The following is a 14,293-nucleotide window of genomic DNA, read 5'->3' on the forward strand; positions in this document are numbered from 1 at the left end:
ATTATCAGTTATGGCTACCGTATGGTGCATAAATTTCTGGACAAGGTGATTATTCCAGTGCCATCCTGAGGTCAAGGCAGGGTGTTTATTACCGGGTCTTTGTCGTTCCAAAGAACTTGGGGAAACCAAGGCTCATCGTAGACTTCTGAATCACTACACTTCTTACATCTGCTTTAAGTGAAATCCACCATGCCGTTTCCAGGAGTCTACATGGCTCCGTTAGACCCTTTGGATGCCAACCTACATATCCCTACGACAGGCAGAAATGGCCACTCTGGTGATGAAATACCTCAATGCCAGGTAACTTCTATCTGGTCTTGCATCGGCTCCTGTAGTAGTTGCCTACGTGATATGGCTCAGTATTTCAGTAGTGCCATATCTAGATGACTGGTTGATGATGGCGTCCTCAGGCAGCCTTCTCAGAAATCATATATTTCCCTGGTGGTAAATACATTAGAAAGCCTAGTTTGGATAATCAACTTCCAAAAGTCTGCCTTATGGCGGAGACAGGAGTTTCTGGTCCTTGGGTTTTTGTATTTTCCGAGGAAAATTCTCACTACTGGGATGATAAAGGGCAACGAGAGAGTGTGCTTTCAGCAGATCATGAGGACTCTAGGGAAATGATATCTTCAAGGCACGCAGTTCCATGGTCCCATGCCCGACCTTTCCACCAGTTCCTACTGTCAACGTGGGACAGAAACGCCTCTTCCCTAGACAAGCATTACCTTTTCCCTCTCATGGACCACACCATTACGACAGATGCTAGCCTTTTGGCATGGGGAGCTCACATAGGGGAGCAAGTGACCCAAGGGAGCTAGAGGACATGCCTGCTCTTCCTTGGATCAGTTAGAGAACCCTTGGCTGTATAGAGAGCCCTACGGTTCTGGCGAATGAAGATCAGAGGAAATGGTTTTTCCATTAAAGGTTTAACAGGCCCCCTTTCAATCATTTTCAGAAGATCTCCCAAATTTCTGACTCTAACAACAGAACTGCAAGCTTTATCTGTTAGGGAGGATCTCAGAAGACGCTTTTCTTTTCCTCTGGAATCTCTGCCCAAATTAGATTTTCCTAGTCCCGGGCTACTATTGCTCGATGGATTGTTCAGGCGATCTCTGAAGCCCATAAAGCAATGGGACTTACGTCTCCTCAACGTCTTAAAGCACACTCAACGAGGTCAGTGGAAACATCTTGAGCAGAACAAACGTGCTTCTCCAAATAGGCTTTGCAAGGCAGCCACCTGGAAAAATGGGCACACATTTGCTAAATATTACAGGATAGATGTTCTCTCTTCTGCTTTGTCATGACGTCTCCTTTGTCCCTTTCCTTGCTTATCTCCTGGCATCATCTATTTCCACCCCAATAAAATTTTTGTTTGTGTATCACTCTTGGAATGTCTTTTTAATAACACACGAGGACGTTTGTGTTTTTCCTGCCCTGCGCAAGTTAGGAGGGAGAGTCTATCCGAGTAAGTGCTGCCAGGAAATGAGCAAGGTAAAGGAATTCAAGCTTTGGTTTATTTCGCTGCAGGTTTTAGTTTTTCTCTCCTGTATTTTTGGTTCCGAGTGGCAGACTCTAAGCTGTCTGCGGGTCAATCCTTTAAGAAGGCTTCAGCCAAGGCTAAATATCTCACCTGTACAGAAAAGTCACAAGACAATTCATGGCGCTAATACAAACCTCTGCTTCTCTTGTTACGGGGCTAACAAGCTCGTAGACCAGAACCTTTCTTGTTTCTCCTGAATGAACGCCAAAGTTTTGGCTATATTTGAACGTTTTAGGAGCCTGCCTTTTTTTTTATCAATTCTCAGTTTATTGAAACAAGAATAAAGACAATACAATCGCCACAGGTAGAAAATACAGTACAAAATGCACATAGGAGTGGCAAAATGAGCATAAGTAGTAACATATCCATCAGGCACAGCATAAAATACCATAGCAAACGGGCGTACTGGCAATAGAGAATACGCATATATAGCAAAAATCCTTGCAAGTGACTGACAAGGCAGGGTGTGTCACAGTTGGAGAAACTGAGAGGCGAACAGAACATAACCGAACTGAAACGTACTGAGAAACAAAGAACGTCAGAATAAAACAAAAGAATGGACGTATAACGGGGAAGAAAGAAGTACCGTGTTGTGCATTGGTGTAGCTGGATATAAAGCACATACGACTGGAGTAGACTAAAAGAGAAAAAATTATTAAAAAAGAAAAATTAGACACAGCGTGGAACCAAGGAAAAGCTAGACAGAGTCTAAAGCCGGTGGGGGGCCAGGGAGACCCGGCAGAGCCGTCTGAAAGGTGGGCGACCCCGTATAACCAGCCCCCCTAGATGACATCACCAAGTCCTCCATGTGACATAAAAAATTAACATAAGACAGCCACGCAGAGATCGGGGGAGTGATGGATTGTTTCCAAAACCTAGGGATAGTAGCCCTGGCGGCATTAAGAAGCTGAATAGTAAGGGACCGTTTGTAGGAACCCAGGCTCGACCGCGTATGATGGAGAGCAATCCCAGGGGTGAGTTGAAGATCAGGATCGACTATCGCCCGAAGCACCGCTTCAACCGCCGCCCAAAGTGGCCGCACCAGGGGGCAGTCCCACCAAATATGAAGGTAAGAACCTATACCCAAACCACAACGCCAGCATTGCGGGGGAACCTGGGGCAGGAAGTGGTGGAGCTCCGCTGGAACCCTATACCACCTGGTAAGCAATTTGTAAGACGTTTCCTGAAGTTTAGAGGAAATGGCTCCCTTATGTGCGAGAAGAATGATTTTGGCCCATTCCTCAGCATCGAGGGAGAGGCCCAGGTCCCTCTCCCACAGAGGAGCCTGCCTTTTTGCCCCCTGAGGCTTTTGAAGCATTTGGTTGCTGCTGCAGGATTTAGACTTCATCTAGAGTAGTCTTACACTGCTTCAGATTAGATCCAACAGGGACTAACCTTAAGTCATCAAAGGGTCATTGCAAATGTTCTGACAAACCCATTGTCAAATTCTGACAAACCCATTGTCAAATTCTGACAGGTTGTGACATGTGGGGAGATTTATAACAAAGGATCCTTGGATCCTACAAATTATACATTACGACTAGAGCCTGCTGGTAATCCTCCTCCTGGTTTCCTAGTTTCCAAATCCTTAGATGCAGTTAAGGAGAAGTCTTTAAGGGATATCATCATAGACTATTAAAAGTTAGTCCTGCTTCCCATTCCCAGTACAGATCTAGGCAAGAAGGTTTATTTGGTCTTTCTAGTACTCTTGTCTAATCATCATCCCTAAGATGCCTCAACGGGTTTTTCTCCCACATTCTATTCAAAATGTAGACAGTGAAGTTGACCCTCAAAGTCTTATCCGCAGGAGCCTTTGTGTGCTCCATAGACCTTAAGAATGCTTATCTGACCATCACACCTATATGACTTGACCATCACACCTATATGACTTTGGACATCCCATTCCAAACTAAGGTCATTAATATGCAGTTGCCCCTGCCCTCCCTTTTACAGTTATAACATCATCCACTCCATTCTAGGAATGCTTTTGGAGTTTATATGTGGGATTATTGGCTGTTTATCAAAGAGCATTTGTGTGGTGGTGCACTGATATTGGACAACGTCTGTCTCGCAACCAACATTCAAATTTATCCCAAGTGATGTTCAGTGGGGTAAAGGCAAGGGCTCTGTCGGCCTCTTGAGTTCATCCACACCAAACTTGTCAAAGCATGTCTTTTTGCTTCAAAATAGTAGAACAATGGACTGAGGAGATCTAACAGGGCAAACATTTCACAAACTGATTTGTGACAAAGGTAGCATCCAGTGACAGTATCGTGCTTTAAGTCACTGAGCTCTTCAGTATGGACCTATTCTGCTATGAAGGTGGAATGCCTGTGTTTGATTTAATACAGTTTGGCAGTGGGTGTAGCTTAAACAGCTACACTCTACTTAGAAGTGATATCCTAGTTATAGTTTTGGTCATATAGTGTCTTGTATTTGAACCTATTTTGGTAATTAAAGGTTATATGTGAAGAAATATTTAGTTTCCAATCTAGTGGTTTTAAACATTTGATATACTGCATGTGGAGCCTTGACCAGCAGTCAGGCTTCAAACTTGCCAAACAAAATTAATTTTTGAGTAGGGGCATTTTAACACTATTTATGCAGTTATTTTACTGCTAATCTCTGCCACACCCAAAAGAAACTAATTGCTGTATTGCAGGTAATTTATTAAGCAAAATGTGCAAATACAGGAAAAAATACTATAAATGTTAATGCTGTGCTTTATTTCTTTTGTAGAGCAAGGCTTAGAGCACATAGCAGAAAATATTCTTTCTTATTTGGATGCACGATCTCTGTGTGCAGCAGAGCTTGTGTGCAAGGAATGGCAGAGAGTAATTTCAGAAGGCATGCTGTGGAAAAAGCTGATTGAGAGAATGGTGCGCACTGACCCCTTGTGGAAAGGCCTATCAGAGAGAAGAGGCTGGTAAGTGACCGTATTAGCAGTGACCTTAAAGTATATTTTATGCATTTTTTTTTTACTTTTTTTTTTTTTCTTTTTAGGGATCAGTACCTCTTCAAAAACAGACCCACTGATGGTCCGCCAAATTCCTTTTACCGGTCATTGTATCCCAAGATTATTGAAGATATAGAGGTATTTCATATATTTGTCTTGTGATATGAAGCCTGATAAACCATTTAACTGATAAGTTTGAATCAAAGTTAAAGTGTGGAGAGAGAACAATCAGTGTTCTTTAAATTATACATTTATGTACCTTTGCACAGGTCTCATGTCTATAATGGTTTGTTGCATTACAGTGTTTAGTAGCTTTCTCCATTAAAATTCCTATTATACTTAAACCTGGTTTTAAGCCCACGCTGCTGCCATACTTAAATACAAACATTTTCACTAACATCTGCTTTTGTAAGAGAAACTTAGTCCTTCCTTTTATAGAAATGTATGTGTGGAAATGTCTTTGGAAAGTGGACTTAACACCACAGCAACTGCTGAAACCGGTAATTGTGCCATTCCTTTAGTAACCTTATTTTAAACTTTTTACCAGAGTCCTTTTTAATACATAACCGACCGTTGTTTAATGTCATACCTGTAACTTATAAATATTTAGCCCTTGTGTTGAAAAATTAACCCTTTTACACAGTGAATATCATTGAGTTTAATACTGTAATGAAATTTTACTTGCCCTCTGGGTAAATGTAGTATGAATTTAAAATAAAGTTAGGAGTTGCAGCTGTATTATGATACTGTGCTTTTCACAATCCTAATAGCAGATATTGATCTAATGTGCTGACTAGACAGTAGGATTTTCCAGGAAAACCATTGTCCTTTTATCTCCTGATTTCACTTCTCCAAAGTTTTTTATTTTTATTTTTTTTCCTTCCCACCTGAAGATTTCTATGGGTGACCTGGTTTCCTCCATGTGCACAGGCTGCTGTTTCTTTAGTCTTTACAGCGCTCTAATATCACCTCTCCCAGCCAGACCACTGACCAAACGAGGTAGTGACTTACTCAGGTTTCAGACCCTTTGGAGAAGCTGTGTGTTGCTGCAGCTTGCATATTTTATACAGGGCAACAAATGACTTAGTATGTTTATGTCTTCCATTGTATCTGAAGGAGAGACCTCTTGAGATCCCAATTTTTCTTGAGCTTATACAGCATACTTTTTATTTGGGAGAAAAGGATAAAGAATCACTTTCAAGTTCCGAAGACCTTTTCACAGAATTTCTCCCAACGTACATAGAAAGTAAGAGGATGCTGTACCTTTATTTAAAATTCAGATAAGGCTCCTTTTTGGTATGTCAAATGCAAATATTTAGAAATATAGAATTTGACAGCAGATGATGAGAGCCAGTTGGCCCATCTTGTCTGCCTATTTTCTTACTGCTTTTAATATTCAGACCTTAATCAGTCCTTTGTCTCATCTTAGATTCAAGGATACTCGTATTTGAACTTGCTGTAAAGGGACATTCTTTTTAAATGAGATACTCAGATAATATTATACTTTATTTTAGACAATAGAAGCAAACTGGAGATGTGGAAGACATAATTTACAAAGAATTCAGTGTCGTTCTGAAAATAGCAAGGGTGTGTACTGTTTACAGTATGATGACGAGAAGATAATAAGCGGCTTGAGGGACAACTCTATCAAAGTAAGAAACTGAAAAAACTTGCGTTAAAGCATTTTGTGTAAGTGTGTAATGTGATTACACACACCTTTTATATAATGTGATGCATTTTAGGTGTGTTGGTATTAAGCAAGCAGATATTCTTCATATTATTTACTGAGGTATATTTTACTGTTAAACTTAGATTCTGCAAATTAGGGATGCACCGATATGCCGTTGGCCGAAAAGGGCATTATCGGCTAAATGCCGGGGGGGAAAAAACAGCCGAAAATAATCGTCCGCAGGGGCCAGGCTGCTTACTTGTGCATTGGTCGCACACTGAGAGCAGCATCTCTAGTACCGGCCAGGAGAACAGGAACCCAGTGGAGTCGCGTGATTGCATGTCACCTGACTACGCTCCGTTCCTTCTTCCCCTGGGGGCAGGACAAGAGAAGTTGCAGAGGGAAGAAGTTGGGTCCCTGCAGAAGTAGTGAGAGGTTTGCAGTTCAGGTAAGGGGGTGGGGGAGGGTATATGAGCAAGTATGTGTGATTAAGGATATGAATGAGTGAATGAATGTTAATGAATGAGTGTGTGTGATAGCATGGATGTGCAAGTGTATGGGGGATAGCATGGCATAGGGAGCCTGTAATCACACTCCTATAATGCTCAGGTTCTAGCATGTAGTGGCTGCCTGGGCATGATAGGGGTGTGATTGCTGTTAGGAAATAAATATATATATATATATATTTAATTATATTTTTTTGTCCAATTTTGGTGTTACTTTTAATAACAGTGTGGTTAACACACCAAAATTGGACAGAAAAACTAAATATATATATATCATTTAGTTTTTCTGTCCAATTTTGGTGTGTTAACCACACTGTTATTAAAAGTAACACCAAAATTGGACAAAAAAAAAATAAAAAATAAAAAAAAATATATATATATATTATATATAACAGCAATCACACTTATTGCTAAGTCAGTCAGTACATTCTGGAATATCATAGATATATTTTAATATTGTTTATTTTTTTTGTCCAATTTTGGTGTCTTCCTTTTAATAAGTGTGGTTGTTTTTTTATTTATTTATTATAAAGGTGGGGGGGTCATTTTCAGTTTCGGCCAAGTGAATCCTGAATGTTTGGTTTCGGTCCAGAATTTTCATTTCAGTGCATCCCTACTACAAATTTTTACTGTGGTTTTGTGTTTTTCCTTCATTCTGTTGTGTAATTTTAAATGCCTTTTTTATTTCTTAACATAGATATGGGACAAAACAAGCTTGGAGTGCCTGAAAATTCTCACAGGACATACTGGCTCAGTCCTATGTTTACAGTATGATGAAAGAGTAATAGTTACTGGGTCTTCAGACTCCACTGTAAGGTAGTTGCTTTATGACTCTTACTGAGCTATTTCAGAAATATGCAACCAAATTAGTCATTAAATGACCATATAAATGTTTGAATACTAAAATTACACAGAACACGATTGACTCATTTAAAAAGTATGAGCGTGATACAAAATAAATCTGACACTTTCACACAACCTGATTTGAAGTTCTTAGAAATGTCATTAAAACAGAGTGCACATATTAAGTTTTCATTATTTTGAAATATTTTCAATATTATTGAAATAACATTTAACTTTCTGTTCTCAATGCACACTGATGCTGTCATTTCACAAATTAGTAAATTGTTAGGTAATTAAAATTGCGTGAAAAAGAGTACACCCTTTTCTATGGTTTGCATTTAAAGACATAATAATCTGTTCCTTAGCAGGTGTTAAAATGTGGTAAATGCAATTTCAAATGAACGGTGCATGACATATTTCACTGTCACCATCAATTCAACAAAAATTAAGCCAAAATGGAGAACCTATGTGTGAACAACGAAGTACACCCCACAGGAATTAAGATGCTAAGTGGCAGACAGGTGCTGCTAATCAAATGCCCTTGTTTAATTGATCATCAGCAAGTGTGACCCCATATATAAAAGCCAAATCTTTAGCAGTTTGGTGGTCCAAGGAGGATAGGAGCAAAGATCCTAGAGAAGCAATTGTTGCTACCCAGGATTTCTGTGAAGGGTTATAAGGCCATTTCCTTACAGTGAAGAAATGATTGTTCAAAAGTGGAAAACATTCAAGACAGTTGTAAATTCACTCTGTGCAATGCTTAGAGAAATTGCAAAACATCCAAGAGTTGCATCTCAGACTCTACAGGCCTCAGGCAGCATGTTAAATATTAAAGTTAGTGATGGTACAATTAGAAAAATCCTGCCAGGAGAAAGCCTCTTCTCTCAAAGTTACATCTGAAAAAAACCTCAAGACTTTTGCAGCAATGTCCTTTGGACAGACAAGACCAGAGTAGAGGTGTTTGTGCCGATATGCTGTGTTTGGTTTGCCAAACGCCTCATACGAACTGTCAAGCACGGTGGTGGAGGGGTGATGATTTGGGCTTGTTTTGCAGCCACAGGACATGGGAATGTCGCAGTCACTGAGTTGACCACGAACTGCTTTGTATACCAAAATATTCTAGAGACAAACGTGAGGCCATCTGTCTGACCGATAAAGCTTGGGTCATGCAACAGGACAATGATCCCAAGCACACCAGCAAATCTATCGCAGAATGGCTAAAAAAGGAAAAGAATCAGGGTGTTGCAATGGCCCTGTCAAAGCCCAGACCTTAACCTGACAAATACTGCTGTGGGACTTTAAGAGAACTGTGCATACACAAATGCCTGCAAACCTCAGAGTGGTCCAAAATTCCTCCACAAAGATGTGAGTCTGATAAAGCCATACAGAAAAGATTAACTGAAGTTAATGAGGTCTTAAGGTGTACTTAGTTTTTCACACATGGCTTCTCCATTTCAGCTTTATTTTTGTTGATTATGACATGGTGTAATATGTCATGTGTTGTTCATCTGAGGTTGTATTTACCAAACATTTAGATCATGTATGTATGTGTGTGTGTGTATATATATATATATATATATATATCTATATCTATATCCTCGCAAGAGCATGGTCCTATTCTTCTTTTTTACCAGTTTATTTTAAATTATTCCACTGATAGTAACAATGCTATAGAATCTGCTGGTGCTTAATAAGTTAATGTAATACATACATACATACATACATACATACATACATACATCACTCGCTTATACAGTGTGTATACAGCTCCTTGTCTCCTAGAGTTTGCATGCTTAGTACCACTTTTGTAGAGGATCTTAGCAGGATTTGATTAATATTTGCCAGACTTTTAATTTGGTATCTGTGCCGCTTCAGTTTCCAAAGTGAAAAGCATCACTATCCAACATGGTATTCTAAACTTTTTCTGTACAACGTTTGTCAACAGACTTTATATAATACACCTGTATGTTTGTTTATAGAGTTTGGGATGTGAACACTGGTGAAGTTTTAAACACTCTAATTCATCACAATGAAGCAGTGCTTCATCTTCGTTTCTGCAACGGTTTGATGGTAACATGTTCTAAGGATCGTTCAATTGCTGTTTGGGATATGGCTTCTCCTACCGACATCACGCTTCGTCGTGTCCTAGTTGGACATCGGGCAGCGGTTAATGTAGTTGACTTCGATGACAAGTATATTGTTTCGGCATCTGGGGATCGGACGATCAAAGTGAGTGTAGTCTAAATGAAACATCAATTGTATATTTTTTCTACTTAATCTCCCTCTCAAGACAGCGATGTGTACTCTAGTTTGAAAAGGCCACCACTACCCACTATTTTTGTTTTAAAGAGCAGTATGACTGAAGAGAAATAAAATATAGTTCATGGCTATGGAGAAATAATGCTCATTACTTAGTGGGTTGGATGGAATGATGAAAACATTCATGCTTTGGTTTGCCGAAAAGCAGTAAGACGAGATGTGGTAAAATATCTTTATGGTTTGTGCACCGCAAAACCTAAACATCTGTCCAGTAAAGTATTCATGTAATGCTTATATATTTCAGGTTTGGAGCACTAGTACTTGTGAATTTGTGCGCACTCTAAATGGGCATAAACGTGGTATTGCTTGCCTCCAGTATCGGGATCGGTTAGTTGTGAGTGGCTCTTCGGATAATACCATACGGTACGCTAATGTATAAAGATTTGTTTTTTTATCCTATAGCTGCTTCTTCAGTAGACTTCATGGTTACTTGATTATTTTTTGCAAGCCTGACTCCCTCATTTACAGTAATGTTGCATAGGGTGTGTCTTTTATTTTTCCTTTTTTCTGTTTTAAAATCGGCTGAAATAGACTGATTTTAAGAAACTGTTTTCAGCAGTTAATTGATTATAGTGGTTAAAATATTTGTATATAAGGTACCTTTTTCTCACTGCATTCTGGTTTATTCTTCTGGCTTGTTAAAGTATTTGCTCAATTATAAGACAATCCCCAAAAATTTAAATATTAATTTAGAAAAAAGAGCCTGACTATAAGGCTGCTCTATAGGAATAAAGTTTTACAAGTAAATATTGTCACTCTGCCCCCCCCAAGGTATGCCTTATACCCCCTATTTGCCACTCTGCCTCCCTGATGTGCCTTATGCCCCCCCCCCTACTTACCAATGCATCCTCAGACTCGCTCCCCATTTTTCAGACACACCTTGGTGTGGCACTTCTGCCAGGGTTTCTATGACTGAGCACTGGAAGTTCATGTCTCGCCAGCTCTCTGTCATAGCGGAGACGTCCACCAGCTGCCAAGGAAGAGGATACAGGTCTCCTGCAGAGCTGCAGGGGATCTGGAGCTTAGTTTTATAGTCCGTCCTCTATTTGGTGTGGGATTGTAAAACAACCTTGAATATAAGATAAGGGTTTTTTTTTTTTTTTGTGAGTGCTGTACAATAAAATAAAATCATTCTTTCTGATTTTTTTATTTTTTTTTATTTCAGGCTATGGGATATAGAATGTGGTGCCTGTTTACGTGTACTAGAAGGACATGAGGAACTTGTCCGTTGTATAAGATTTGATAACAAAAGAATTGTAAGCGGTGCATATGATGGGTATGTATTCTGTAACTAAAATATATATATCAGCAAAATAACACACTCAGGGGTGTTGTAATCACGTGTATCCCTTGCTATCCAGTTCAAGGCCAGATGGGGCCCACAAATTCCTCTCAGTGATTCACTTTGTAAAGCAGACCTAGACTTTCCCTTGTTACGGTGCATGGTATTTGGGTGGAATTTGTGTTACTTGATTGTATTTGGTATAAAAGTATCTGTGGTCTGTTATCCTTTTATTGAATTATTTTTTTCAAATACTTCTAAGCCTCTTAATCTCACAAACCTCAGTGAGCTAAAGCAACATTGTAATGAAGGGTGGGCCAAAATGTATTCCATAATGATGTTAGAGACTCATACAGAAAAGATTACTTGAAGTTATTGCTGCTGTAGGTGGTTATACAAGCTATTGAATCATAAGGTGTACTTAGGTTTTCACACAAAGCTTCTTCATTTTGACTTTTTTTTGTTGAATCATGACACGGTGGAATATGTCATGTGTCAATGTTTTGTTTTTTTTCTGTCCATTTTTTTTTTATTCTTCTGCTCTTTAAATCGTTTTTCCAGGTTTATTTAGCCCTGAATGTTTTAGCAGTAGGAATGTCGGTGCATTTCATTGACTGTTTAGAAGGCTTAAAAATGTATTTTCCTGCTCAGCTTTAATTTGTCACACAGTCAGATTATGACTTTAAATTACCATCCACCAGCACAGATGGACGCTAAAAATGAGTAGATCATAATTCGATATATAACTAATGTTTTAGGAAAATCAAGGTGTGGGATCTACAGGCTGCGTTGGATCCCCGAGCTCCTGCAAGCACCCTGTGTTTGCGTACTCTGGTGGTATGTACACATTTTATATAATGTACCATGTTCCAAAAATGTTTATATTGTTTGGACTGATGTGTATTAACCCTTTTGTGACAAAGGCTGATTTTATTTTTTGTACCCTTCGTGACAATGGCCGTTAACATTTCTGCGCTGCTCATGTTTAGCTGTAATTTTCTTCTTTCCCCGTTTACTGAACCCACAAGTTATATATTGTTATTTTTGAGGACAAGAAGAGCTTTCTTTAGATGACATTGTTTTGATTGTGTCATATTTACTATCAAAAAAGGATAAAACCTTATGGGGCAATAACTACCAGTAGCGTTTTGCTATTATGTGCCATTTCGGGTATCTTTGAAGCCGGTAAATGCAATTTACCCCATCAAATCATATATTTTTTTAAAACTAGACACCCCAGGGTATTTTAAATACTGGTATCTTAACTCTTTCCATGCACTAATTCTACCACCAGTCTTTGTCAAAGTTTGTGGTAGTCATTGTTTGCATTTTTTTTTTCACACACATTTTGCTTCAGGTATATGTCACTATCCTAAAATGTGTTCAGCAACATCTCCTGAGTACAGTGATACCTCACATGAATGGGCTTGGCTGGCTGTTTGGGGGCCAAATGGCCACATTTGGGGCATGCACATTTTTCAATGTTGAACTTTGGCATTTGGTGATCCACTGCCCATGCCCTATTTGGTACATCTTTGAGCTTGGCCATTTCAGTGTGCCCAATAAAACCATGTATTTTTGACTAGACACCCCAGGGTATTTCAAATGCTGGTATTTTAACTTTGCATTCACTAATTCTACCACCAGCATTTTTTCCAAAGTTTGCAGTAGTATTTTTCCCCACACACCTACTTTATGTACAAACTTACAGCTCCTGGTAAATGTTGCTGTCACACAACACCCCAATATGTGTTCACATCTCCTGAGTACAGTGATGCCGCACATGAATGGGTTCGTCAGGTTTTTTTTTTTACTAATCACACTGTGATTAGAAAGCTGGGCTCTTTTGACTTGCAAGTGGAGCCAGAGTTCTCTAGAGGGTAGAGAACTTCAACTTTTTTTTTTTTACAGGGCGGCCGCCATTATGCAATTGGCGAAATCATTTGCAGTGGCGGTTGTGACCGCCTCCTAAACACTTTTAAAACGGGTGACGCCCCGGGGAGTGGTCAGACACATGCCGATCGTGGTGTTGCTGAATGCTTCGACGTCGAGGCATTACAGCAACACTGTCTGGGTGCAGAAAGTGGACGTAGAAGGCTTTCTGCACCCGTTTTAAAGTCGTGACGGTCCTGGCACGTCAATTGTCGCTAACCCTGTGTTTTGGGTGACATGCCTGGACCGTCAATTGTCATTAAGGGGTTAAGTGAAAAAATGTGTTCGAGCGAGTGCGCATAGGTGTGTTTATGTGTGTGTGTATACACACTAATTGTGGCATATGCAATTATTTTAAAATGTAGAAAATGAGTAGTGGTCAGAGTGCAAGGTTAGTGTTCTTCAGCTATAAAATGAAGACTGAAGTCTGTCTTAAATCCTTTATACCTTTTCTGAAATTGTGACAAGATTGTATGTTTCTGTAAGAGATAGGAAAATTGGTAAATTCGGTGACCAAAATCTAAAGCGTTGTTTTTAACTGTTTACAGGAGCACTCAGGACGTGTGTTTCGTCTTCAGTTTGATGAATTTCAGATTATTAGCAGCTCCCATGATGATACTATTCTTATTTGGGATTTCCTAAATGTTCCACCTAGTGCACCAAATGAAACTCGTTCTCCATCTAGGACATATACTTATATCTCCAGATAGCATTATGCACTTTTCTGTCCTTAAGGTAAGTAAAGTAACTAGTTGAAAAAAACATTTTGTCAGCGATTATCAGAGCTGAAACAAAGTGAGTAACTCTCACTATGTATCCCAGAGGATTCTATTTGTAATACACCATCCTGGCTAAACATAAAGAGCGGGGTTAAAGGCGAGCTGGTGGTATGCTCCTTAACCTAAAGTGTAGCTTGCTAGCATTTGTTTGTAATGATGAAGCAACTGGTTCAATGCAGATCTACCTTAAATATAACAGTCAGAATTAGAATACCCGAATAAGCAAGGCTGATTATGTTCCACTTTTTTTTTTATCTTTTAATGTCAACATGATTCTTTCTACTTTCAGGACCTGGCTATCTTGAACTACTGGATATGTGGCTATCGCAAAAAATGCTAACTATTGGAAATGGTTTTCAATACCATGTAGATGCAAAGCAGAAAGTGTATTCTATATTGTTACATTTCCATATGTTTTTATCTTTTTTCTTGGCGTATTGGAATTTCAAATAATTTCTGGAATTTGA

General features: G+C 39.3%; 1 protein-coding gene across 2 annotated transcripts in view; it reads left to right on the forward strand.

Annotated features, from left to right (window-relative positions):
- LOC149282559 (F-box/WD repeat-containing protein 11) overlaps positions 1 to 13,757 on the forward strand; it is a 32,052-nt gene extending 18,295 nt beyond the window's left edge. For both annotated transcript variants that reach the window (XM_089498041.1, XM_089498042.1), the window contains 9 exons: positions 4,280 to 4,466; positions 4,544 to 4,634; positions 6,011 to 6,148; positions 7,369 to 7,487; positions 9,494 to 9,743; positions 10,078 to 10,196; positions 10,999 to 11,109; positions 11,874 to 11,952; positions 13,596 to 13,757. In XM_089498041.1, coding sequence (XP_089354167.1) covers positions 4,280 to 4,466; positions 4,544 to 4,634; positions 6,011 to 6,148; positions 7,369 to 7,487; positions 9,494 to 9,743; positions 10,078 to 10,196; positions 10,999 to 11,109; positions 11,874 to 11,952; positions 13,596 to 13,757 — 1,256 coding nt within the window. The remainder of the gene's footprint in view (positions 1 to 4,279; positions 4,467 to 4,543; positions 4,635 to 6,010; positions 6,149 to 7,368; positions 7,488 to 9,493; positions 9,744 to 10,077; positions 10,197 to 10,998; positions 11,110 to 11,873; positions 11,953 to 13,595) is intronic.
- The last annotated feature ends 536 nt before the right edge of the window (positions 13,758 to 14,293 follow it).

Source organism: Sceloporus occidentalis, unplaced genomic scaffold, assembly GCF_023333645.1.
Source record: "Sceloporus occidentalis isolate IW3139 unplaced genomic scaffold, rSceOcc1.0.p SCAF_112, whole genome shotgun sequence".
NCBI lineage: Eukaryota > Metazoa > Chordata > Lepidosauria > Squamata > Phrynosomatidae > Sceloporus > Sceloporus occidentalis.